Raw genomic sequence first — 21,916 nt, 5'->3', positions numbered from 1 at the left:
TATTGTTATTATCGCCATTATTAGATATTATCACCATTATATGTTATTATTATTATTATTATATACTTTTATCTGCGCCGCTCCTGAAGCTCAAAGGCTGAGCAGGTGGAAGTGTTCAGATCAGAAACCCGACACTGTAAAGTTGACAAACCGACTAAAAATGTACAAGCTCAGTTTATACAACTACAGAAAACAACTGCAATACGATTTAAAATGTGCACAAAGAGAAGCAACACATCCGTTGAACTATGGGAGTAATTATAAAATAACCGATATAAAAGTGACAGAGTTGAGGCTGTATTAGGATCTTTAAATGAAATCCTACTCATTTCTTTCATACGCTTAATTCACCTTTTCACCTCTTATCAGCCAAACATTTTTATCTTTTGAACCAGAACTAAGAAGCAGAATCCATGAAACGTGTCCTTAAATGAAATTTGTGCAAAATAGGAAATGGCAAACATGAAATAAATGATGGCCTTTTGATTTATTAGAATGACAGTTATTTAAGAGTGAACTAATTCTTCTGAGTACAGACAGATGACATGCAGCAAGAGCATACAGGAACTCATGGCTATTTGAGACACAGTGTACATGTTGTAAATAACATTAGAAATAGAACACAAATCATTTTACAAAAACAGAGTCAAGTTTATACACTGAACACGTCTAAAGTTCCAAGATAAATCAATATGGTGTCTGTCAAGTCACTAAATCAGCAATGAAAGATACAAATCAACCGAGGAGAAAACCATCAACAGCAATAATAACAGTCCTGTGTTAATTCTGTGGCAGTTTGCTCAATAAATAAAACTACAACAAAACCTGTTGTTCAATCTCCTTGAGATATGAGTTTCAAACTGCGTGTCGCTGTCAGGTTCAGTGGAGATAACCATGTGTTTGAAGAAATAAGAAGTCACATCCTGTGTACTGCTGCACACATGTACACACCATAAAAACACAAAAGTAGGGATTGTGTGAGACATTAAAACTAGAACATGGCTTAGCATTTACACATATTTTTAGTGCGAAAATAAACATCAACGTCAGATAAACTGTTGTTTCCCACGTCCTTCCTTTAGTGGTACAATAAAAACAGACAGTCTATTCTATTTGGCATTGCTGTTTAGACTTTCATTTTCAGATTCTATTCACATTCTGCTTTTTTCCACAATATTAATATATTTAACACGTCTCCAGTCGTTTTTTAATTCTCTCTTCTTTTTTTTTTAAAAATCAAAACACCAACCAAAGATTTTTCAATCAGAACCAGAACTACAACCATTTTACATTAAAGCCTGCACTAAACAATAAAGGAACACAATATGACAACCAATTCAGCACAAGATAAGAATCTGCTACCTGTTTTTCTGTCAGCATATAAATAAAAATCAACGTGTCTGACGTCCGTTGTCTGCAGAGAAACCTACAGTAAGATTTGCACAATGAAAGGAGCTTTTTTCACGATTGTGGGCACCTTTGTCACATTTAAAAAAATCAGCCACTGAGACATAAATCAACCTGAATAACATTTGAGCTTCAACACAAACAGAGTTCTACAATCAACAGGGAAAAATTCAGATTGTTTCGGGAATGTAGATGTGTCCAACAACAAAGAAAGAGGTATATAAATCAACGTTTGGAGGGTAAAAAGTGAGAGCAGAGGCCTTGTTGTCCCAGAAAGCTGAGCCCTGATGTATAAACACCATAGAATCTGAGTTAACAGCTCAGCTCTCAGGTCACATGAGAAAAATGTAACCTGGGTGAGGTCAGCACGTCGTCCACGATCAGGCCAAAGATACAAAAAAAGAATAAAAACATCAAGACAAACAACATAAAATATTCCCGTGTTTAAATTAAATAAAAATTCTTTGAATAAGCAGCAGTGCATGCAGAATGTTCTGGTCCTGTATAAAGTAAGGCACCAGAGGTTTCCAAAATTCACCTTGTATACAGTATATACGTATAAAACAACAAAATCTTTCAAGTGTTAAAGGCAGTCTATGAGAGTGCATACAACAGATACTGGAGTCATGTGGCGTCGGTTTTCAAGCTTGAGCGCTCGTCATCTTCTGCAGCAGCGGAATCTGTAGAAACAAGGACATGTTATTCATCGAGGCATCGAGACTCCGAGGCTCTGAAACAAGACTTCATGAATTTTCCATAACTGATCTGGGACACTTTCATGACCCATATTTAATTTTTCCATTCAATGTCTGTCACATTACCCCCAAAGTTTTCAGCTACTTTGTCTTTTAGCCAAGTCCTATGTTTTCTGACATGTTCTTGAATTGACCTTAAAATAAAAGTAATCATTTTACACTATTTGATCAAGTCCACTTACGTCACAGTGTCAATCATTATAACAGAAACTCACCTTTGACAAATCCACTCCAGTGAGAGCGTTGACAGACACAGGAAGTTCAGCCAAAAGGCGGTTGACCTCGCCCGTCACACGGCTGCCCTCCCCGCTCAGGATGACGATCTCATTGGTCTTTGCCAAAGGTGCCGCCACCTTAGACGCAATCTGCGAAAACACAGTTCAAGTGCTTACTGTAAGTATGACACAATCACATCTCGTATATGTAATCATGCTCATGTGATGCACTCAAAGTCTCATGACATATGAATCATCAAGATGAAGCGATTGTGATGATAACAGGAAGAGACGGAGCGAAGTCATAGATCCTCAAGGTTCATTTAAAATCTATCTCTCACCATCTTCTGTTTTAAATCTGGGTTCTAGGCCTGAATATTACAAAAAAGTTATATATAATATTATAATAACTACTGCATTTATGAAAACTAGAACCGAGCTAGTTTCTTTGACACAGCGTTAACTGTGCTCGCGTTGTGAGACACTGATTTAACAAACACGATGGTACAGTGATGTCTTTCTGCTGGTCTGACTGTCTCAGAGCAGGAGCTTCATCTTTAACGGACACATGTGAGAGTTATTTCAATCTTCTTAACTAAAATTAAAGTAAGTAAAGTAAACACACAGGCTGGATGTGCAGGGAAGTTGTCTGATGAACACTTCTGATGAACTCTTGTGTGTTACCTTAGGCAGCGCCTCCAGGACCAGTGCAGTCTTAGCTGCCTCTCCGTACTGCTGGTAGGCCTCTGCCTTCAGTCTCATCTTCTCCGCCTCGGCTTTGCCGACTGCTTCAATGGAGGAAGCCTGCGCCTCACCAATCTTCCTTATCTTCTCCGCCTCTGCCTGAGCTATCAGCACCTTTTGAATCCTGTCGGGACAAACACAAGTTAAAACAACTGCAGATCCTTCTAACTGCCAAAAATGTATTTTGGCTTTACATGCCCTGTAGTTGTACAACATTTCCAAATGATGTTTCTGTTTGACAACTGTGTAATGAACACCACCCGACACCTCACACAGAACTCTTTGAAAAACGACATAATTAAAGCACCACAACACATGGATATGTGAGGCTTAATAATTCAACCTGCGAGTTTGTCCTTAAGGCAGACGATAAATACCAGAAGTACAGTGATGGTGCTGCTGAACTCTGACCTTCCTGTGGAGAGGCATCAATAACTGGACTACACTGAATGGTAACATGCACTGAGGTGTAAACAGAGAAACAGTGAGACACGTCACATGCAGTGTCTGTTAATGTTTCTCTCACCAGTGACAGAATATATTGCTTGTAATGTTTTATTCATTCTCATTGCTCCTGTCACTGGTGTAAAACCCGACTGTTGAGCGTTCCACAAATGATTCACAAATATCCACCAACTGTTTGCTGCTCAGAATCAGAGTCAAGCTTGTTGTTATTCTGGAAAACAAAGCTGTGATATTGATACAAGAGCGTTATGCGTGTGGACATTAGCGTTAGCTTCTTGATTAGCTTGTTGTGTAACGTCTTTAAGCCACTGTGTCCCAGGAGGACGGGAGCAGAAAGGGATTTTTATGACCCTCGTGTTGGTTCTCTCTGACCTTTCAATGTTCAAGTGATAAAACATTAAACCTACTGAAGTCCCTGTTAAATGATGCATTGTCACTCACTTGTGTCCCTCAGCCAGCTGCTGCATTTTGTAGGCCTCGGCCTCAGCAGGCCTCTTGACAGTGGCGATGAGTTCCTTGTCTGTTCGATCGATCTCCTTCTCTCCGATGGTGATCTCCTTCTTCCTCTGCACAACTTGGATCTCAATCTCTTCCAGACGGATCTTCTGCTGCTCTTTGGCTGCCTGCAGCTCGTATGCCAGCTGGGCCTCTGCTTTCTAAAAACATCAGTACACAAATACACACACCTGAGGAAACAGACCTTGAACACATTCTTGATGTGTTGTAGATGATATCAAAGAACAACATGCCTGTAAACAACATTTCTACAACTGACCGATCACCCTACGCATTAATTCATCAGTGCAAATTAAAACCTCACCTTCGTGTTGACCTCCTGGTTGAATGAAGCTTTCTGCAGCTCCAGTTCTCGTTTGGAGTCGGCCATCTTGGTGTCAGCCTGGAATTTGACGTCCATCATCTCCTTCCTACATTCTGCTTCCTACGAGAAGCAGAGCGGTGATCAGATGGTTGTTGTGATCGACAGAATCAACTTCTCAGAGTCTCACGCCTGCTAATGCCTTCTTACCCGTATCCCAGCATCCCTCTCTGCCTCAGCCACACCGATGTCTGCATCCCTCTGGACAGCTGCAGTCTGGGTCTTTCCAAGGGAGCTCAGGTAATCCAGTTTATCATACACATCCTGTGAACACAGAGAACTAGGTCAAACTAGAGCTCCTGTAAACACTGAACCACAGGAAAATAACTGTAAACGGCTTTTAGCAGGAGCTATTTAAATAAATTCAACTGTGAAAATGTAACATTATTTATGATTAAAAGTATGAAGTTAAAATATAAGAAATCCTCATAGATAGCGTCTGAGACGAGGTTGGACTGAGGTGAAGTTCCATTCTTCCTACACACTGCAAACAGCTTCCATAAATAAATGACTACAATGAGTCTTTTCATTTGATTTGTAGAGGGTGTATTCTTTAATATTTTCTCTCAGTGCTCAGCAGGGGACTCGTGTGTCAGCTGCCTTCTGTCTGTGTGTTCTAACCGATTATTGATCCCTGATCCTCTTTACTCAGAACAAGTGTTGACAGTCTGATCAGAAACAGGTCTGAGCCTCATTCTAAGGCAACATAAGGAACATCAGCAGGAGAATGTGATTCTTATTACAAATAAAATCTAAACCATCAGAAAAGCTCTCACCATGTTGCTGTTTTGAACCAGACAGATGAAAAACAGAAACCACCATAAAACAACCCACAAATGACCGAGTCCTCCACTAATGAGCAAACTGGTGCTGATGCTCATCATTCACAGAAACCGTCTCGACCTGGAGTAATTGATGTGGTAGAAATGGACTGAGCTTCCCGCAAGTTACTATGGTCAGCTGCTGTATCTGCGCCACTCCTCAATTAGCCTTTATCAACATCACTGAGCTGAACAGAGCAAGTCTCCTGAGAGTCAGTTTTTAGACTCATGAAACCCAGTAGAGACAGATTCTCTGGTGAGACGTCAGGGACACGCAGCCGCCGCACCAGATAAACATGTTTATTAAAACATCTTTTAAAGCTTTAACGACAGTTAAAATACTAAACTACACAGATTAAGAACAAGACTTTGTGACTGTTGACTGATGTTTCTGTGACTTCTACAGTGGAGCCTAGCATGCACACGCACACACACACGCGCACACACACACGCGCACACACACACACAGCCTCTTTCACTCATCATGACAACGCAGCAGCCATAAACAAGCCGAGCTTCAGGAAGTCAGCTAAATAATGTTCACTCTGTGAGCATTGGGCCGCCCGGCACTCGACACATCCAGGGGTGAAACCATTTGTGCAGAATTCACCGGTCCTATGCTCTGATGCAGTGTGGACTGCACGGTCAGGCATGTGCGCTGGTTTAGACATGACTTAGGCTGAAGGTGCATTTAAAATGTTCTGTTTTCTCTTTGTGTTGAAGAGAAAACAAACTGCATTGACTGACCAGTCAGTGAGACTGGCCTCTCAGTAGCCTCATGAGCATTTTCTTCAGATATTCTTAGGAACCTAAAACGTTTGATCTCAGGGTAGTTTGGGATAGTTCAAATTTTCTGCTGGTAGTTAAGACATCATTAGACAGTAGACGAAGATAAAGGTGGAAGCGGTTGCAGGATTGCTGCATTCTTCACCTCTGACGATGTTTGAACGATGAGGACATTCATTTTGCTGGTAGTGGTACCATAATGATATTACAGCAGGAACCAAATGAATCAGTTCATTTTCTCCATTCAAACAGAAAAGTAGATGCCGCTCACGTAGGTGATGACGTACAAAACTAACAGATCATATGAAACTATGGAAAGAACACATGAAGCTTCAGTATCATCACACTTGGTGGTCTTACTGACCTTAATGGTGAAGCTGAGGATCTCTATGCCCATCCTGCCCACGTCAGGAGCTGCCACCTCCCTCACCAGTTTAGCAAACTGGTCCCGGTCCTGATAGATCTGCTCGACAGTCAAGGTGCCTGTAAAGACAAAGCTATGGTGATTAAAATTCACTTTCTCGAACCAGCAGCAACAGTTCTGCTCTTCAGGGTTCATTGGGCATTTCTGTTATTTAAAAGGATTTCTTTGATTAATACAAGAGCGAGGCAGCAGAATTATCTTTATCTCCTAGAGAAGTGTGAAATCCTTCAAATAAAATGTCAAAGCTTCCAGATCTTTGTTGGCTTCTTTCTGTTTTATATACAAAATCTATTATTATAAATCTAATATATTATTTTATTATGATTATATATTTTGGACTGTTGGTTGGTCTCAAGACAAAATCTGAAGATGTCCCCTTCAGGAAATCAAGAAAATAATCAGCAGTCCAAATCATTCACGTAAATTTACAACTCATTTAAAAATGTAGGTGTCTTAATCTTAACACAGTTCAAATGAAATTAGTTTCCATACCAAGAATGGAGCGGAGATGTCCCTCCAGAGTCTGAAGAACTACAGCTTTAATTTCCATCACTGATTTACCCAGAAACTGCTCACAAGCTATAGCCAGCAAGTCATGCTCCGTCATGACCTTCACCTGAAGAAGACACAGTGACGTCAGCTCATCTGGTGACACAATAAACTCTCACAGTTTGGAATGTGGCCTGAGCTTGACTCTCAACATGTCATTATAGAGGTGATAACATTTACAAAACCATGACACAGTACACCACTAGAAATGACATTTGTCATTGTGACGTTTTATTATTGCTGATACAGAATCAGTTCCAGCTGTTGAACTAGGAGCAGAAATCTTACAAACATATATTTTTGCATATTTCAATGAAAAAACAAACAGTGATATATATTTTCTGACAAGTCGTCCTTATATCTTACTTTATATTTAACTAGTTAAACATTTGATGGAAAATAGACTATTAAGTAATTTTAATATTTTTATACTAGTGTCAATACATTATTTGAAAGCATATTTTTGTATGACTTTCTTTAACATGTACATTAAAACAAACATAAACATCTGTGTTAACAAAACCAAAGAAGAAGCCAATGTTTGAAGGTGTTTCAAGTCTGGACACGAATGACTGTACGACAACTTTGCCCCAATAACATCATTCAAACTTTTTATTCAGCTCAGAAACCTGATCAAAAGTCAAAACTTTTGTTAATTGACAATATTCTGTGCTTGGGACACATTTCTGTACAGACACAGTGAAGACACTGTGATCTTACCTGAGCCACACCTGTGACAGTGATGGCCACTCCCTCTGCCGTCTCCACATCCTCACATCGCGGCTGCAGAGTCATGATCTCCAGGGTTATTCTACAGCAGGGAACAGAAGCATATTTACCAAGAGACCAAGAGACAAACATAAAGTAAGAGAAGCTCATCACATGTGTAACCGTGCCCACATTCTGCAGCATGAGACAAACACAAGCCTGTTTCCTGTGAGCTGCTCTCTGTATGACATGATTCATAAATTAAATCTTTTCATGGCACCTTCACTTGACTTTTGATACCTGCTTGAAAATCAACAGTATTTTTTTTTATCGGTGATCCACTTTAAGTTGAATGTCGAAAACATACAATAAATGTGTATCGTAAATACGTTTTTAACCATTCAACAAGCACTTGTTTGAGCCATCCTGAGTCCTGACAGTGTCCATCCACTGCTGTGTGTTGTACATCTGCCACATGTCATAGTTCAGTCAGGCTGAACTCTGCAGGATAAACCAGCTTCGACAGAAACATAATCAGGAAATGAAGTCATGGGATATTTCACATTGCTAATCATGACATGTGACAGGGCAGAAAAACAGAGCAGTGGAAAATAAAGATGCTGGGATAAAGGTTTGGTCTCAGAGTGGAGCTTAACCAGTCTACAACAATTACTGGCTGCAAAGCATTAAGTTGTCTTTTGAAAACTCAGAGGTATCAGACGGCAGCAGATCTGTCGAACACGCCATCAGTGCATGTAACATAAACAGAAAACAAAAAAGAACATTGTTTGTAATATGAGACATAATGCTGTATGGTGGAGCGGTTTTTACACCAACTGCCTGCAGATAATGGGACCGGGACTCCCAGTGGAAATTCAACAAAGCTACTGAACATTTTAGTTGTGGTCTGTTTGAAAAAAAACCTTGGTCATTTCATCCAGATGAATCTGAACAGACGGCTTTTTAAAAGCATTATCCACATATCTGTGTCGAGTGGGAGCTGCTGGCACAAAACCCTTGAAAAGAGCAACTAAAATGCTGTAAATGTAAAATAAAAGCGCTGATACTGTGTTGTTACCTCTGAATGTCTGAGATGAGACACCAGGCCCAGGCCCAGCCGCCCACGACATAGACTTTATCATCAGAGCCACAACAAGCACCTGCGGGGAGAGGAGCGCGTTAATTAAGACAAGGCTTCATCTTTAATATTAACAAAGACAACACATAACATACATGTCCTCTGAATACATTCAATTGTACTTAATGCTGCTCCTGTCCTGTGAGCTATCTGTCTTTTGAAGCACTTTATGATTATTGTTTGCATTCCGTAAATCAAACAAGGACGGCGATCAGTTGAGTGCAGGCTCCACCAAAACCAAACAATCCCACACGCACCCGTCAAGCTCTTATGATAGAAAAATAAGTCTGAGCTCCAAAGTCAGAAATCCTGGATCTGCACATTTAACCGGATCATCATACTGTAAAATGTCCATTCAGAGGGCCAGACCACATCCCTCCTTCAGGTTTGGTGACGCTCAGCTCAGTTGTTTGGAGTAAACAGACCCACAAACCGACGGAGGACAGAACATAACCTCCTTGTTAGAGGAAGCTATGATTATTGTAATTACTGTTATTATCTTAAATGTATTGTACATTGTTGAGCAAACCAGTAATTGTACGGTAATCCACATACATTCACTCGTGTTTCATTTTCAAACTTGAATATTTGAATATTCTTTGAAAGAAACACCACAAGTGTGAAGTATAATAATTGAAAAGCTGTTTAATGTGACTCGTCTATAACAAGGTTTATGTTTATACAGTCGTGTACTGAACATATTCTCCATACTGATGTCTACTTTTTAAACAGGTGGAGCCCGTCTGGTGACTTAGTTCGTTCTGGATTTTCAACCACAACATGAAGCAGAGTGCACATTGTTTTTCTTCTCCATCTGAATGAATGGTGTCCTCCAGTGTTGCGTTGTGTAATGTTTGTTGCTCTTCGTATATATTTGAAGATTCTATATTCTGTATCTCCATATGGTAATTTGACTATTTGCATTTTTATATTTGAGTATTATCAAGTACAATTTTAGATTTTTAAGTATAAATATTATATAAAAAATACAACACATAACTAAAGGTTAATCAGTAATTATCTTTCCTTTGGGGCTTGTGACTCTTCACTTTCATCACAGTTCAGATGTTTGTTAGTTAACAGGACTTGTTTTTGGTGGACAACAGATGAGATGTTCACAGCGCTGTGGCCACAAATACAACAGTGAAGGTTGTGGTTTAAAACTCTTCATTATGAGAATATATAGAATAAATCTGATGCATATCAATTATGTGTTTTACCTCCTCACTGTGTTTGCAAAATGCAACAGCATTATAGATTTTACGTTAAATTGCTATTGTTAAAAACATATTACAATAATAACTGATATACTTTTATTCCCTAGACAAACTTCTTAGGGTTAAAAAGTGTTTCATTGATGAAACTGATTATTATTACCACTGTATTATTGTTAAAAGCTTCTCAAAGCTCGAGGCTCACAGAAGAAAAGGTCAAATATATCATTTGAAAATACAAATGTTTCCATGTATATGTCAGTCACGTGAGTGAGATGAGTACTTTTCCTGTAGTACTTCAGGTACACTAAAGTACTTTGGTTGTGTATGAAGGATGTGTGTCCTCTGTCACTGCAGCTGACGGGACTGAGGAGGAGATCACACCCGCCCGTCTCTACCCTCCTGCGGGCCCGAGTGATCCGCTGACCGCCTCCTCTCACCGGAGCTCTCACCGGAGCTCTCACCGGATATCACATTCATTTTAACGGAGGAAGTCATTAAGAGCCGAGAGCTTTAAAAACAAAATGTCTGAGCCGTTAATTCTCTGAAGCTCGTCAGTGATGAGACTTAACGCTGTTAGCTAGCTGAGGCTACCTCGTCATTAACGCTCCGATCACACGTTTAAATCACGTGTTTATCGTTAGAACTGAGATCAAAGAGTTCCATCATCAAAGTCTTTGATCTTTGGGGGGGGGGGGGGGGGGGGGGGGGGGGGCGGCACTACAAGTGGTTCCGCTCCAGCGGCTGCTAGCTAAAGGTAGCCTCGTTAGCCAGTTAGCTAACCTGCTAACCGTTAGCGCCAGCGCGAGCCGCTGCGCAGAGTCGGTGAGACGCGGAGCACCTACCGGAGACAACCAGCGCCTCGTTCGGACCCACGGTCAGACAGCTCCCCATGGTGAGTGGACACCGCAGCGGGCAGGAGAAGAAGCAGCGGCCGGTCGGTTCCTCCGCGGAGCAGGTGGAGCTGGTTTATCCCGAAGTTTGTTCGAGTGCGACCGAGCAGAGTCTCCGGAGACACCCGAGCGACCACGGCCCCGCCCCTCCCAACGACCGCGTTGACGTCATGAGTGAACACCGGGGACCACCGAGAGCGGCGGTGACGAAAACAACAACAAATAAACAAATAGATGTAAATATAATAATATATAATAATAATAATAATAATAATAATATATAATATATGTGAACTAACGTTTCATTGATTAGTTGTGATCGGAGGAGACGATACATAAACAAACTCATGAATATTAAAATAGAAATAAATCAATAGTCATTTATTAACTATAATAGTTCACTAATAAATGAATGAATAAAAACAAAAACAGGAGGAGACACTAAAATAATCAAAAGAACAATTTAAAGGAGGATAAAATAAACAAACAAACTAATAAATGAATGAATAAAAGTAAAATGACAAGGACAGATTTTGTTTTTGCATTTATTTCTTTACCATCACAACAATGAACAAAACTGAATAAATAAGTGTTTAAAATATATAGATATATTTATATATGAAATATGTTGTTGTGCTATTGTTCACATTTTAGTGCTGCGTCCAACAGCGACATCATTCCCCCCTGTATGGCTCTGTGATGGCTCTGAATCTCTCTTCTTCCTCCTGATCCTCTTCTTCTTCTCTTCCTTCCTCCTGTCCTTCTTCTGTGCATCAACCTTCTGCTCCTCTTCGTCATCCTCTACCTCCTCAGCGGGGATCCTCACGGACACTTCCTGCTTGGTGATTTCACTCTGAGAGGCCGTAGCGTTGTAGTAGCATCCCTGCTCGCAGATGGAAGAGGAGGTGGTGAGGTCTGTGGGGGCGGCAGGGGTTGGCACAGCGTTGAAGGTGATGAAGCCGAGGAGGATGACCATCAGTGAGACCAGGTAGAGTCCAGAGAACTAAAGCAGGGCAAAGAGTGAACCAGGTTTAACTTAATGCAGTGTAGCAAATTCATGCAATGCAATAATATATAAGCAACATTTGACAATAGGAGCTGGACGACGTGATGAGTTGGGCGGTTAAGTCTGTGATGATCAATATTTTTTTATTCATCTAACATCTTATTAAATCTAAATTAACTTACATTTCGAAATAGCAGTGTACATTTTGACATTTTCAGATTCAGCACATTGAAAACTGTTAAAAGAACTCACAAGTTTATAAACTATAAAACAAATGAGCCTCAGTGAAAACACACGACACTGAGGTTACACTTTAACCTCTATCATTATTCATTAACGATGCTGTGTCGCTATAGCAACACCCAGCAGGTCCCTGTGACCCAGACACTGTGTCCCTTGCACTGCTGCAGGAGCGTGTGCTTGAGAGAGGAACCTGAATGTCAAAGGATAAGTCGTGAGACAAGGTCACGTTTCCACCCTGTCCATTGGTTCTTGTTAGTTTGTTTATTTGTTTGTTTGTCAGCAGGGTTACACCAAACTTGCTGGAAGAAAGGAACTTGGCCTAAGAATGAACCGGGTACATTTCGGGGCTGATACAGATAAAGGGGCAGATCTAGGAACTTTATTTTATTACTGTCTTTAACATTGCTAGCTTTTTTATTCATGTCCCTTGATGGGGAAAAAAATCAGCAATGGTCCTGATCCCAATAACTGCTCATCTAATTGTTTTTGGGTAATGCCGCTTACTAACAAACATGAAATGGACAGGGGTGAAAATATAACCTCCTTGACATTAGCAATAGCATAAAGGCTAAAAAAATCATCCCTCAACAGTTGGGTACTGTATCTTATGGCAATGTTGGTAAAATGTGTGTGTGTGACTGCTCACGTTGTACTGGAAGAGGAAGATCCCACAGAAGAGGCTGAAGAGGTCAGCGGTGAGCAGGGAGAGGTTGATGGAGGTGGCGCTGCTCAGCTTCATCACTATGGGCATGCAGCTGTACAGAGTGTACATACACAAAGCAAAGGCCGAGAACAGGAGCCCTGAGAAGAGAAGCAGACGACCGTCATTTAACAGCAACAGTTCAAATTTCATATTCAAATTTGTTTATTTACAACAAAGAAAATGACTGATAACCTTTTCTTTTATTAGAGAGAAGCTGAGACCACAACACTCAATCTCTACCATTGGTTTCAAATTAATAACTTGCACTGACCAACTTCCCAGCTCCACTGAATGTTAGCCACTGCATTACGTTCCAGGATCACCCTGCATTAAGAGACACACAACACCAGATTAACCTTAAAGCTGAAAGAGTCCCGAGACAGATCACAGCCCCCAACACTTACATCTGCACAGTGCTGATGATTGTGCCGAACAGGCCAAGCATGCCAAGGAATTCCACTCTGCTCAGGTTCTTCACTGTGTATTCCTGACACACGTTGGAGACAGCGTACAGCACTGCACTGAGCAGCACCAGACCGTCACCTAACAGGATGTTCGAGGCTGAGGAGAGAAACATCATCACTGTGGTTCAGAATAACATCCACCATCTTGATGGTGGAGCAGTGTCTGTTTGTAGAGTGACGCAAAAACTCCAGAACCAATTTTCTTGAAACTTGAGGGAGAGCCTAGTATTATACCCCAGGGAATAATTCATGGATCTTGATGAAACAAACCGGGCGTACTGAGGTGACTGATGTCAATGAGTTTGTGTGATTAAATTGTAATATAAAGTCATTCTAGTTGAATTCCTCTAATTCTTCTTCTCAGGAGAGCTATAAAATTGGTCATTGCGATTGTTCCGGGTCGTATTCATCAAACTGCTGGAAGTGATATTTTGTAAAACACATAAAGGACGTTCTTACTGGAGCCCTGGTCTCGTCCAGCCAGCAGGTCAGCTCCCACCATGGCCCCCACCCCGAGGAGACAGATGCAGACAGCCACATAGTGAACCACCTTATAGCGTATCTTTAAAATCCACCACGACAGGATCATCAGGACCGGCACCACGAAGCAGTCCAGCAGCTGGAGACAGGAACACGTCCAAGTACAAAAGTTAAGAGAACGTTTTTGTTTCCTGTGAGAAACACACTTAAGTTTTGGCAGTTTTAAAATCTCCAGCTACAAAACACAGCCTGCACCCACCTGGACACTGGTGATGGTGGTGAACTGGTATGCTTTCACCACAGTGTAGTTGGCCTCCACGTCCACCAGCCCAAGCAGAAGGTACTTCCACCATCGTCTCTTCAGGATCTGTAAAATATTGCCATCCCCTACAGCCCTGAACTTCAGTACTGACTTTTATTTGCTTCGCCAACACAGATTAATCACCATTAACTTAAATGCAGTTGCATGTTTATATCATATTTTGTATAGCCAGAAATGTAGCCCATAACCTCAAATGATGCAAAACTCCAAGTAGAACCGTAACATTAAGTAATTCTGCTATAATTCAAACAAGATGTATTATCTCAGGAGTTTGGACCCTGATGATGGGGTTACCTCTTCTGCAGAGCAGCATAGTTGTGTAGGTGACAAACAGCAAGACGTAGTTCAAGAAGCTCTGCAGCATGGGTGTGTTCACCTGGAAGTTTGTGGCCAGGTACTGGGAGCTGATGGCCGTCCCACAAATGAGCACAGCCAGGCCCTGACCCATCGCCAACGTCTTGGCCAGCTTCCTGGGAGAGAAGAAAGTGAGAGATCTTAAAGAGCTGCATATGCTTTTCAATCATCCTCCATTTTAAATATTCTCCAGACAATGTCAGTTATGAGTCTTGGGGAAGCAGCGTTTTAAGCCCAGAGTTGGATGTTCAGATTCTTGTGTATTTACAGTCAAGCTGCATCCAGTATCTAGTTAGCTTAGTTTAGTACGATTTATACTGATTTAGCTTTATACTGAAGAAAGTCACACTCTGCCCAGCCAAAACTTTGTGTGATAAATATTGTTAAATTGTTACTTCAATAATAAAAGATTATGGGTATATCAATTTATAATTGGCAAACAGCAAAAATCTGTATTTATAGATGTTAATAATCAGTTTACTGTTTCCTGCAACTCTTTCCAGCATTTGTAAAACCTGCCTCCACTATAACCACATATTTGTGACGTGCTGAGGGACCCAGCCTCCAGGGATGCATGGATGCACTTTACCTGCTTCTCTTCACTCACCAGGTGAAAACTTCTTTGGGATTAAATTTCCGGATCTTCATGATCAGGCGTGTGCTCCGGTTATTGTTGCTCCAAAGGCTGGATCCATCCTCGGACTGTTCAGTAGCCATGTCGCCACAACAGTGATGGAGGAATCCTCGGTTCCAAGCTTTTAACTTGCTGACCTTCAGGGAGCTGGAGCTGAATGATTAACTGACTGTAAGGGCAAAGATTGGTCTTTGCCTTATCTGTAAGGATGTGTGTGTGTGTGTGTGTGTGTGTGTGTGTGTGTGTGTGTGTGTGTGTGTGTGTGTGTTAATGATCAGGATAAGATAAAAGCTGATGATGAAAGATATGTGATGTCATCAATGTGCTTCCTCTTGCTTTCACTGTCACTTGCTAATGAGATAAAAACTCTCAGTTTAATGTATTTAACTCTGAAAAGCACCTCATTCATTGTGGAAGGCGAAGGAATAATTTCATTGCTCAGGACTGTGCATGTGACAATAAACGCTTTGAACTTTGAACTTAACATTGCACCTTTCACAGCAGAACTTTGTTTTTTATTTTTTCCTCTCCCATAAAACTAAAGGGCCCATTTAGAATCGTCTGGTGACCTACTGGAGGGGTCCGACCCCCTGGTTAAGATGAGATAAGATAAGCCAAAACTGCCTACAGCAGCAGGCAGGTCAGAATGAGGTGGACAAGAGCAAACAAATAAAAAAGAATGAAAAGAATAAAAATACAAAAATGTAATAAAAATGCGGAGGGTTGGGAACCACAGTACAAAACAAGTGTACGCGAAACAAAACTGTTGAAACCAACTCCAACCTGAGCAGCTAACAGTATCATTCTTTTTACACCATGTACCTCAGGAAATACTTGGCTCTCCAAGTACCACTGTTATGACCGACATTAAAATGCAGTAGCGTAGGACTAACCCTATTCAGCTACAGACAGTTCAGGCAAGAGGAAGGTTTATTCCTAAGAATGAAATTATTTATTGACTGTTGTCAGCCACACTGTACAAAGGGTTAGAGTTGGAAGTTTAACACTTCCACACTCACTGGTGTATAGATGTAGAAGGGCTTCGCCAAATCTCGCTCCGCCTCCTCCAACTAAATTCTACTGTGGAAACTTCTGGTGATCCTGTTTGTCCCGAGTTAAATTCATCATTATGAGCGGTTGATTATATGAAAGAAGTGTGAAGCTTATTAATGATCCCAGAACCTGAGGAAAAAGTAACAGCACACACACACAGCGAAGGGACAAGTGAAAAAACTCAGTCTGAGTAAAAACAACAGACTTTATAAACTTAGTAAATGTATGTGGAGCTGGAGGAGATGGCAACCTGCTCCGTTTAGTTTGACACAGTTAAATGACAGAGATACAAGAGAGGAAGTAAATTATTGATGGAGCCGCTGCAAACTGTCCACACTGTGCATGGCTCCCGGGTGTCTGCCCAGACTTGGTGGTGCTGCAGCCGGGCTGTGCACCTTCTTCCGGCCGTGGAGCTGTCCGTGATCTTGGTTTTTGGACCATCCGTTTTATAATAAGAATATTATCATAATATTTCTAGAAATCTTCCACGTACCAGTAGAGGGAGCTTGCATACCACTGTTGGTAGACTATAGAAGCTGTTTGTTTTTTAATAAACAAAAAACTCCCTACGTCACATGATCTGGAACTGCATCCTTCCACCAAGTGTCAGGGAGGGAAATACAAGTAGGATACAACAAACAAAACAAGAGCACAGAGAATAATGAGATGAATAAGCAAACATAGACAATTTATTCATGCAGGTGCAGAGGTTAGCTTAATGAACTGGAAAATTACAAAGAGTCAGATACATTTTAGTTTCATAGAAATGGAACATACTGTAGCTCAACCTGCAGAGAATAGGTGATTATTCACAGCACTTGTTTTACTATTAAACACAGAGAGGGGGGTGCACCATTCCTGGAAGTACTGCAATACCAGGTCGATGCGTGGAGTGGACGGAGCAAGCCCCTATTCCATCTCCCTGTTCCAAAAATCAATTTAATATATGGTCCCCGGGTAGGGGACGTATCAGATATTAAACTGATAAGAACAGATACTACACTTGATCTTAGCCAAAAGGCCGAGAAGCGATACTGAGGACAGGTCGGAGGTAACCTCCTGTTTCTCCTCACAGTCCCTCTCTCTCAGAGGTCTGAGGTCTGAACTCACAGTCTACACACAGTCAGTGAAACTACAACAAAATATGACAAACCACAGTCGAGCAAAAGTCACTGAATCACTGTGAATCCAACCATTTGAAAGAGAAACAAATACAAAGTGTTTTATACAAAGATTGGTCACATTATTTCATGAGGTAGATTTCCCATCATGCAATGCTGCATTTCCATATGAAAGGCAGAACTCAAATCGTCTTTGATTCAATTTACATCCTGAAACACACAACAGCTCGACTGTCAGTTCAAGGGAATCAAAGAAAAAAAAGAACTCTCTCACTCCTTAATGAGCTGATGGAGTGAGGAGCCTCTTCTCAGCTGCTCTGATGTTGAGGCAGCAAATTATTCTCTTAGACACTTGATCAGGGGAGAGCGCGAACGCAGTCCCCCACTACCAGAAATTATGCAGTCGAGATTCCCACATTTGGGGAATTCGCAGGGGTCAGCACAACCGGAGTGCAATGGCTGAGCCTCGCCCTGGGTGAACCACCTTCTTGATCATGGTGTCTCCCCTGCCAGGTAAGTATGAGTTGTACAGCTCACAGGCAGGACACTGTTCCACACACAAACCATCATGACTGACGGTGCTGACTATCAATACATCCACTGAACCACAGGCTGCAGGGGGCTGGGACTCAGCAGCAAGTCCATACGCACGATACTGTTTAGCACAACGCCTGACAGAGAGGACTGACTTTTATTTGATGAACAGCAGTTAGATTTCCCATCATGCAATGCGGTATTTCCATATGAATAGCTGAACTCAAATCGTCTGTTTTATCTCATTTAACCTCTAAGAACAGCTCCACTGTCAGTTCAAGTGAAACTACTAAGAATCAAACTGAAATAAATGTGGTTTGATCCACATCTGAAATTCAGAAAATAAACTAAAGCACATTTCTTCCTCTCAAAAGAACCACTTCCTGTTTCTTTGTTTACTGGTAGCGAGTCATTGACATCCTGACTGCTGCCACCTACTGTCCTGGAGTGTGGACACTCTTCAACGTGTTTATCACCGTTTCTCTGTGTGACCTGAGCAAAGCAGCAGAGAATAAAGAATAGAGCCAGAAAACAAAACAACATGTGCACAGGAAAAAAAAAATCAGTGTGTCAAAGTGCACTACAGACATCCGCTGCTTTGTGACTGCTTGAAGAATCTAAAAGTTTTGACTTTGGATTCCCTGATCCATAGGAGTTTATGACTTTGTGCCTTTACAACATTTCCTGTGATATGTTTTCTGTTTGACTGGTTTAAAAATCAAAAGTCTCCACTTTGTAGCCTCAAGAATATCAATCATCCCTTTTATAGGAATATAAGTTAACAAAATATTAGGAACATGTTTCAGTATGATCCAACTAAGTTGAACAGCAGCTCCACAATGTACAGCCTCCAAAATGACCATTAAATTAACCAACAGCCTCTAAAACAGATTCAACTAAAACGGTGCTCAACTGAGAGCAGAGCTCTGCCAAGGACCAACAGCCTCTTTCAATTCAATCAAGCTGCACCTGATTTCACACTCAGACATATTAGCTCAGTAAATATTAGCGCAGCAACTCAGGATTAATTTGATAATCGATTCACCTGTTGATCGTTCTTTTCGATTAATCAGATTAAAACACTAAAGCTAAATTTTAAACGTTCCAGCAGTTCTTCTTGTAAAATGCTGTTTTTAAATGTCTTACAAACATCTGCAGTTTAATCATGACTATAATTCCAGTTTCAGAAACCTACAATTGAATTGTCGTTTGTCATAATGCAATTTCAAGAGGTCTTAAATTCATTTCAATTCAAGACACCTTAAACTAACTTTGAACTAGTCAGTATGTTGTAGTATTTATGACTAGTCAGAATTAAATTGTGTTTATCCCAAGGATGAAAGATTATAGTATACTCTAAAAAATGACAATTCTACTGAATTGTAGATTTCTATAATGAAGTGACATGACTGACAAGGTAGTCTGAATCTATGAAATGACATCTGTGGATAACTGGAATTTTGAGTAGTTACAACAGAATGAAATATGTTTTTAATGTTGTACAAGTCTTCTATGAAAATGTCTCTCATCACAGTGACAGAGTGGATCACACTAACATCTCTGAAATCTGTGAAGTTCATAGTTAATGAGTTCTTCAGAACAAGTCACATTAACTGTACTTCCAACACAAAATGGCTTAATATTAAACATAGAGAGGGGGGTGCACCGTTCCTGGAAGTACTGCAATACCAGGTCGATGCGTGGAGTGGACGGAGCAAGCCCCTATTCCATCTCCCTGTTCCAAAAATCAATTTAATATATGGTCCCCGGGTAGGGGACGTATCAGATATTAAACTGATAAGAACAGATACTACACTTGATCTTAGCCAAAAGGCCGAGAAGCGATACTGAGGAGAGGTCGGAGGTAACCTCCTGTTTCTCCTCACAGTCCCTCTCTCTCAGAGGTCTGAGGTCTGAACTCACAGTCTACACACAGTCAGTGAAACTACAACAAAATATGACAAACCACAGTCGAGCAAAAGTCACTGAATCACTGTGAATCCAACCATTTGAAAGAGAAACAAATACAAAGTGTTTTATACAAAGATTGGTCACATTATTTCATGAGGAAGATTTCCCATCATGCAATGCTGCATTTCCATATGAAAGGCAGAACTCAAATCGTCTTTGATTTAATTTACATCCTAAAACACACAACAGCTCGACTGTCAGTTCAAGGGAATCAAAGCTGAATCACACAGAAATAAATGTGGTTTGATCCACATCTGAAATTCAGAGAAAACGAAAAGAACTCACAGAGCACCCCCCCACATACAGAACCACTTCCTGTTTCTTTGTTTACTGTCGGTGAGTGACTGACATCATGACTGCTGCCACCTACTGTCCTGGAGTATGAACAACACATTTCATCAACATACTGTAACTGACAATTACTCTTGAATTCATTAGTCGCTGCTGCTCGCTTCATCTCTATCAGACATTTTCTTATCTATAAATACTTTTAACACTGACACACTTTCCCCTCATGTTACAAACTGTTTCTTCTCATCACTGTTGTAAAAACTTTTATTTAGTGGATGTGTTCAGCATCTATTGCTCTTGTGTCCGTCCTGGGAGATGAATCCCTCACATGTGACTCTGAGGTTTCTCAGTATTTCCCTGTTAAAAGACTTGTAGGTAGTTTCCCTCCCACTAGTCGAGGGTTAAGAACAGAGGCTGTGGCACCTTGTTCAGATCCATGAGACAAAGTGCGATCCGTGAATATGAGCAGTACAAACAAAGTGTGACGGACACATGAAGTTCATGTTTCAGTGTGTAACTCACAGCAGGAGGAAATAATGGAGATAGAAACAGGAAGTGAAGTGAGTGTGGTTAGTTGCTGAGACCAAAGAAAACAGGGTGTGAAGCAGCAGCAGGAAGGACTTGTAGTGAGAGGGAAGTGTCTCCTGGTTCATGAGCTGATGGAGTGAGGAGCCTCTGCTCAGCTGCTCTGATGTTGAGGCAGCAGATTGTTCTCTTAGACACTTGATCAGGGGAGAGCGCGAACGCAGTCCCCCACTACCAGAAATTATGCAGTCGAGATTCCCACATTTGGGGAATTCGCAGGGGTCAGCACAACCGGAGTGCAATGGCTGAGCCTCGCCCTGGGTGAACCACCTTCTTGATCATGGTGTCTCCCCTGCCAGGTAAGTATGAGTTGTACAGCTCACAGGCAGGACACTGTTCCACACACAAACCATCATGACTGACGGTGCTGACTATCAATACATCCACTGAACCACAGGCTGCAGGGGGCTGGGACTCAGCAGCAAGTCCATACGCACGATACTGTTTAGCACAACGCCTGACAGAGAGGACTGACTTTTATTTGATGAACAGCAGTTAGATTTCCCATCATGCAATGCTGTATTTCCATATGAATAGCTGAACTCAAATCGTCTGTTTTATCTCATTTAACCTCTAAGAACAGCTCAACTGTCAGTTCAAGGGAAACTACTAAGAATCAAACTGAAATAAACGTGGTTTGATCCACATCTGAAATTCAGAAAATAAACTATAGCACATTTTCTTCCTCTCAAAAGAACCACTTCCTGTTTCTTTGTTTACAGGTCGCGAGTCATTGACATCCTGACTGCTGCCACCTACTGTCCTGGAGTGTGGACAACACTCTTCAACATGTTTATCTCTGTTTCTCTGTGTGGTACTGACAGTACAAGTAAATACTTTAAGCAACAATATAAAATGAAGTGAACAGTATATTATCTTTCTTTTGACAAGTCAGAAGAAAACCATCTAAGAAACAGCAGCAGTAGAAAATACGCAGAGGATTTTCACATCTGGAGAATGAGCTGCAGTAATAATGAGAGCAGAGCTCTGCCAAGGACCAACAGCCTCTTTCAATTCAATCAAGCTGCACCTGATTTCACACTCAGACATATTAGCTCAGTAAATATGAAAGTTTCTTCATGAACTATACCGCCACCTAGTGGCAATGAGCGGGTGATGCCATATTTGAAATAAAAGCACAATTATTGTATGAAGGAAT

At 41.1% G+C, this 21,916-nt stretch overlaps 2 protein-coding genes and 4 non-coding genes across 6 annotated transcripts; all 6 read right to left on the bottom strand.

Annotated features, from left to right (window-relative positions):
* Positions 1–468: 468 nt before the first annotated feature.
* On the bottom strand, positions 469–11,160 carry LOC109641159 (flotillin-2). The gene is made up of 11 exons (XM_020105511.2): positions 10,949–11,160; positions 8,830–8,911; positions 7,764–7,854; positions 6,987–7,110; positions 6,435–6,553; positions 4,614–4,727; positions 4,407–4,526; positions 4,028–4,242; positions 3,062–3,245; positions 2,378–2,527; positions 469–2,087 (listed from the first exon to the last, which is right to left on the bottom strand). The coding sequence occupies exons 1-11, from the start codon at positions 10,995–10,997 to the stop codon at positions 2,049–2,051; spliced, it is 1,287 nt and encodes a 428-aa protein (XP_019961070.1). The 5' UTR covers positions 10,998–11,160; the 3' UTR covers positions 469–2,048.
* Positions 11,161–11,527: 367 nt separating this feature from the next.
* On the bottom strand, positions 11,528–20,173 carry LOC109641155 (solute carrier family 35 member F2-like). The gene is made up of 8 exons (XM_020105505.2): positions 15,176–20,173; positions 14,509–14,684; positions 14,152–14,279; positions 13,872–14,031; positions 13,353–13,509; positions 13,220–13,272; positions 12,892–13,046; positions 11,528–11,999 (listed from the first exon to the last, which is right to left on the bottom strand). Exons 1-8 carry the CDS (start codon positions 15,283–15,285, stop codon positions 11,640–11,642), a joined length of 1,299 nt encoding a protein of 432 aa, XP_019961064.1. The 5' UTR covers positions 15,286–20,173; the 3' UTR covers positions 11,528–11,639.
* On the bottom strand, positions 17,098–17,288 carry LOC138412118 (U2 spliceosomal RNA). The gene has a single exon (XR_011244626.1). It is a non-coding gene; the product is annotated as a U2 spliceosomal RNA (small nuclear RNA).
* LOC138412111 (U1 spliceosomal RNA) lies at positions 17,734–17,897 on the bottom strand. The gene has a single exon (XR_011244619.1). It is a non-coding gene; the product is annotated as a U1 spliceosomal RNA (small nuclear RNA).
* LOC138412115 (U2 spliceosomal RNA) lies at positions 19,566–19,756 on the bottom strand. The gene has a single exon (XR_011244623.1). It is a non-coding gene; the product is annotated as a U2 spliceosomal RNA (small nuclear RNA).
* A 727-nt stretch (positions 20,174–20,900) lies between the features above and the next one.
* LOC138412131 (U1 spliceosomal RNA) lies at positions 20,901–21,064 on the bottom strand. Its single transcript, XR_011244639.1, has one exon. It is a non-coding gene; the product is annotated as a U1 spliceosomal RNA (small nuclear RNA).
* Between the last annotated feature and the right edge of the window lie 852 nt (positions 21,065–21,916).

This window comes from Paralichthys olivaceus, chromosome 11 (genome assembly GCF_024713975.1).
Source record: "Paralichthys olivaceus isolate ysfri-2021 chromosome 11, ASM2471397v2, whole genome shotgun sequence".
NCBI classification, from domain to species: domain Eukaryota; kingdom Metazoa; phylum Chordata; class Actinopteri; order Pleuronectiformes; family Paralichthyidae; genus Paralichthys; species Paralichthys olivaceus.
Note: the sequence above shows the minus strand (reverse complement) of the source record. Positions and strands in the feature narration are given on the sequence as shown.

Excerpts from the sequence above, each read along its gene's own strand:
- LOC109641155 (XM_020105505.2), bottom strand. The coding sequence starts at position 15,285 with ATGGCTACTGAACAGTCCGAGGATGGATCCAGCCTTTGGAGCAACAAT. Across the intron at positions 13,273-13,352 it reads ATCATCAGCACTGTGCAGAT|GGTGATCCTGGAACGTAATG; the intron begins GTAAGTGTTGGG and ends CTCTTAATGCAG. Across the intron at positions 13,047-13,219 it reads TCAGTGGAGCTGGGAAGTTG|GGCTCCTGTTCTCGGCCTTT; the intron begins GTCAGTGCAAGT and ends TTCTCTTCTCAG.
- LOC109641159 (XM_020105511.2), bottom strand. The coding sequence starts at position 10,997 with ATGGGGAGCTGTCTGACCGTGGGTCCGAACGAGGCGCTGGTTGTCTCC. Across the intron at positions 7,855-8,829 it reads CTCATCTCAGACATTCAGAG|AATAACCCTGGAGATCATGA; the intron begins GTAACAACACAG and ends TCCCTGCTGTAG. Across the intron at positions 4,243-4,406 it reads ACCAGGAGGTCAACACGAAG|AAAGCAGAGGCCCAGCTGGC; the intron begins GTGAGGTTTTAA and ends TGATGTTTTTAG.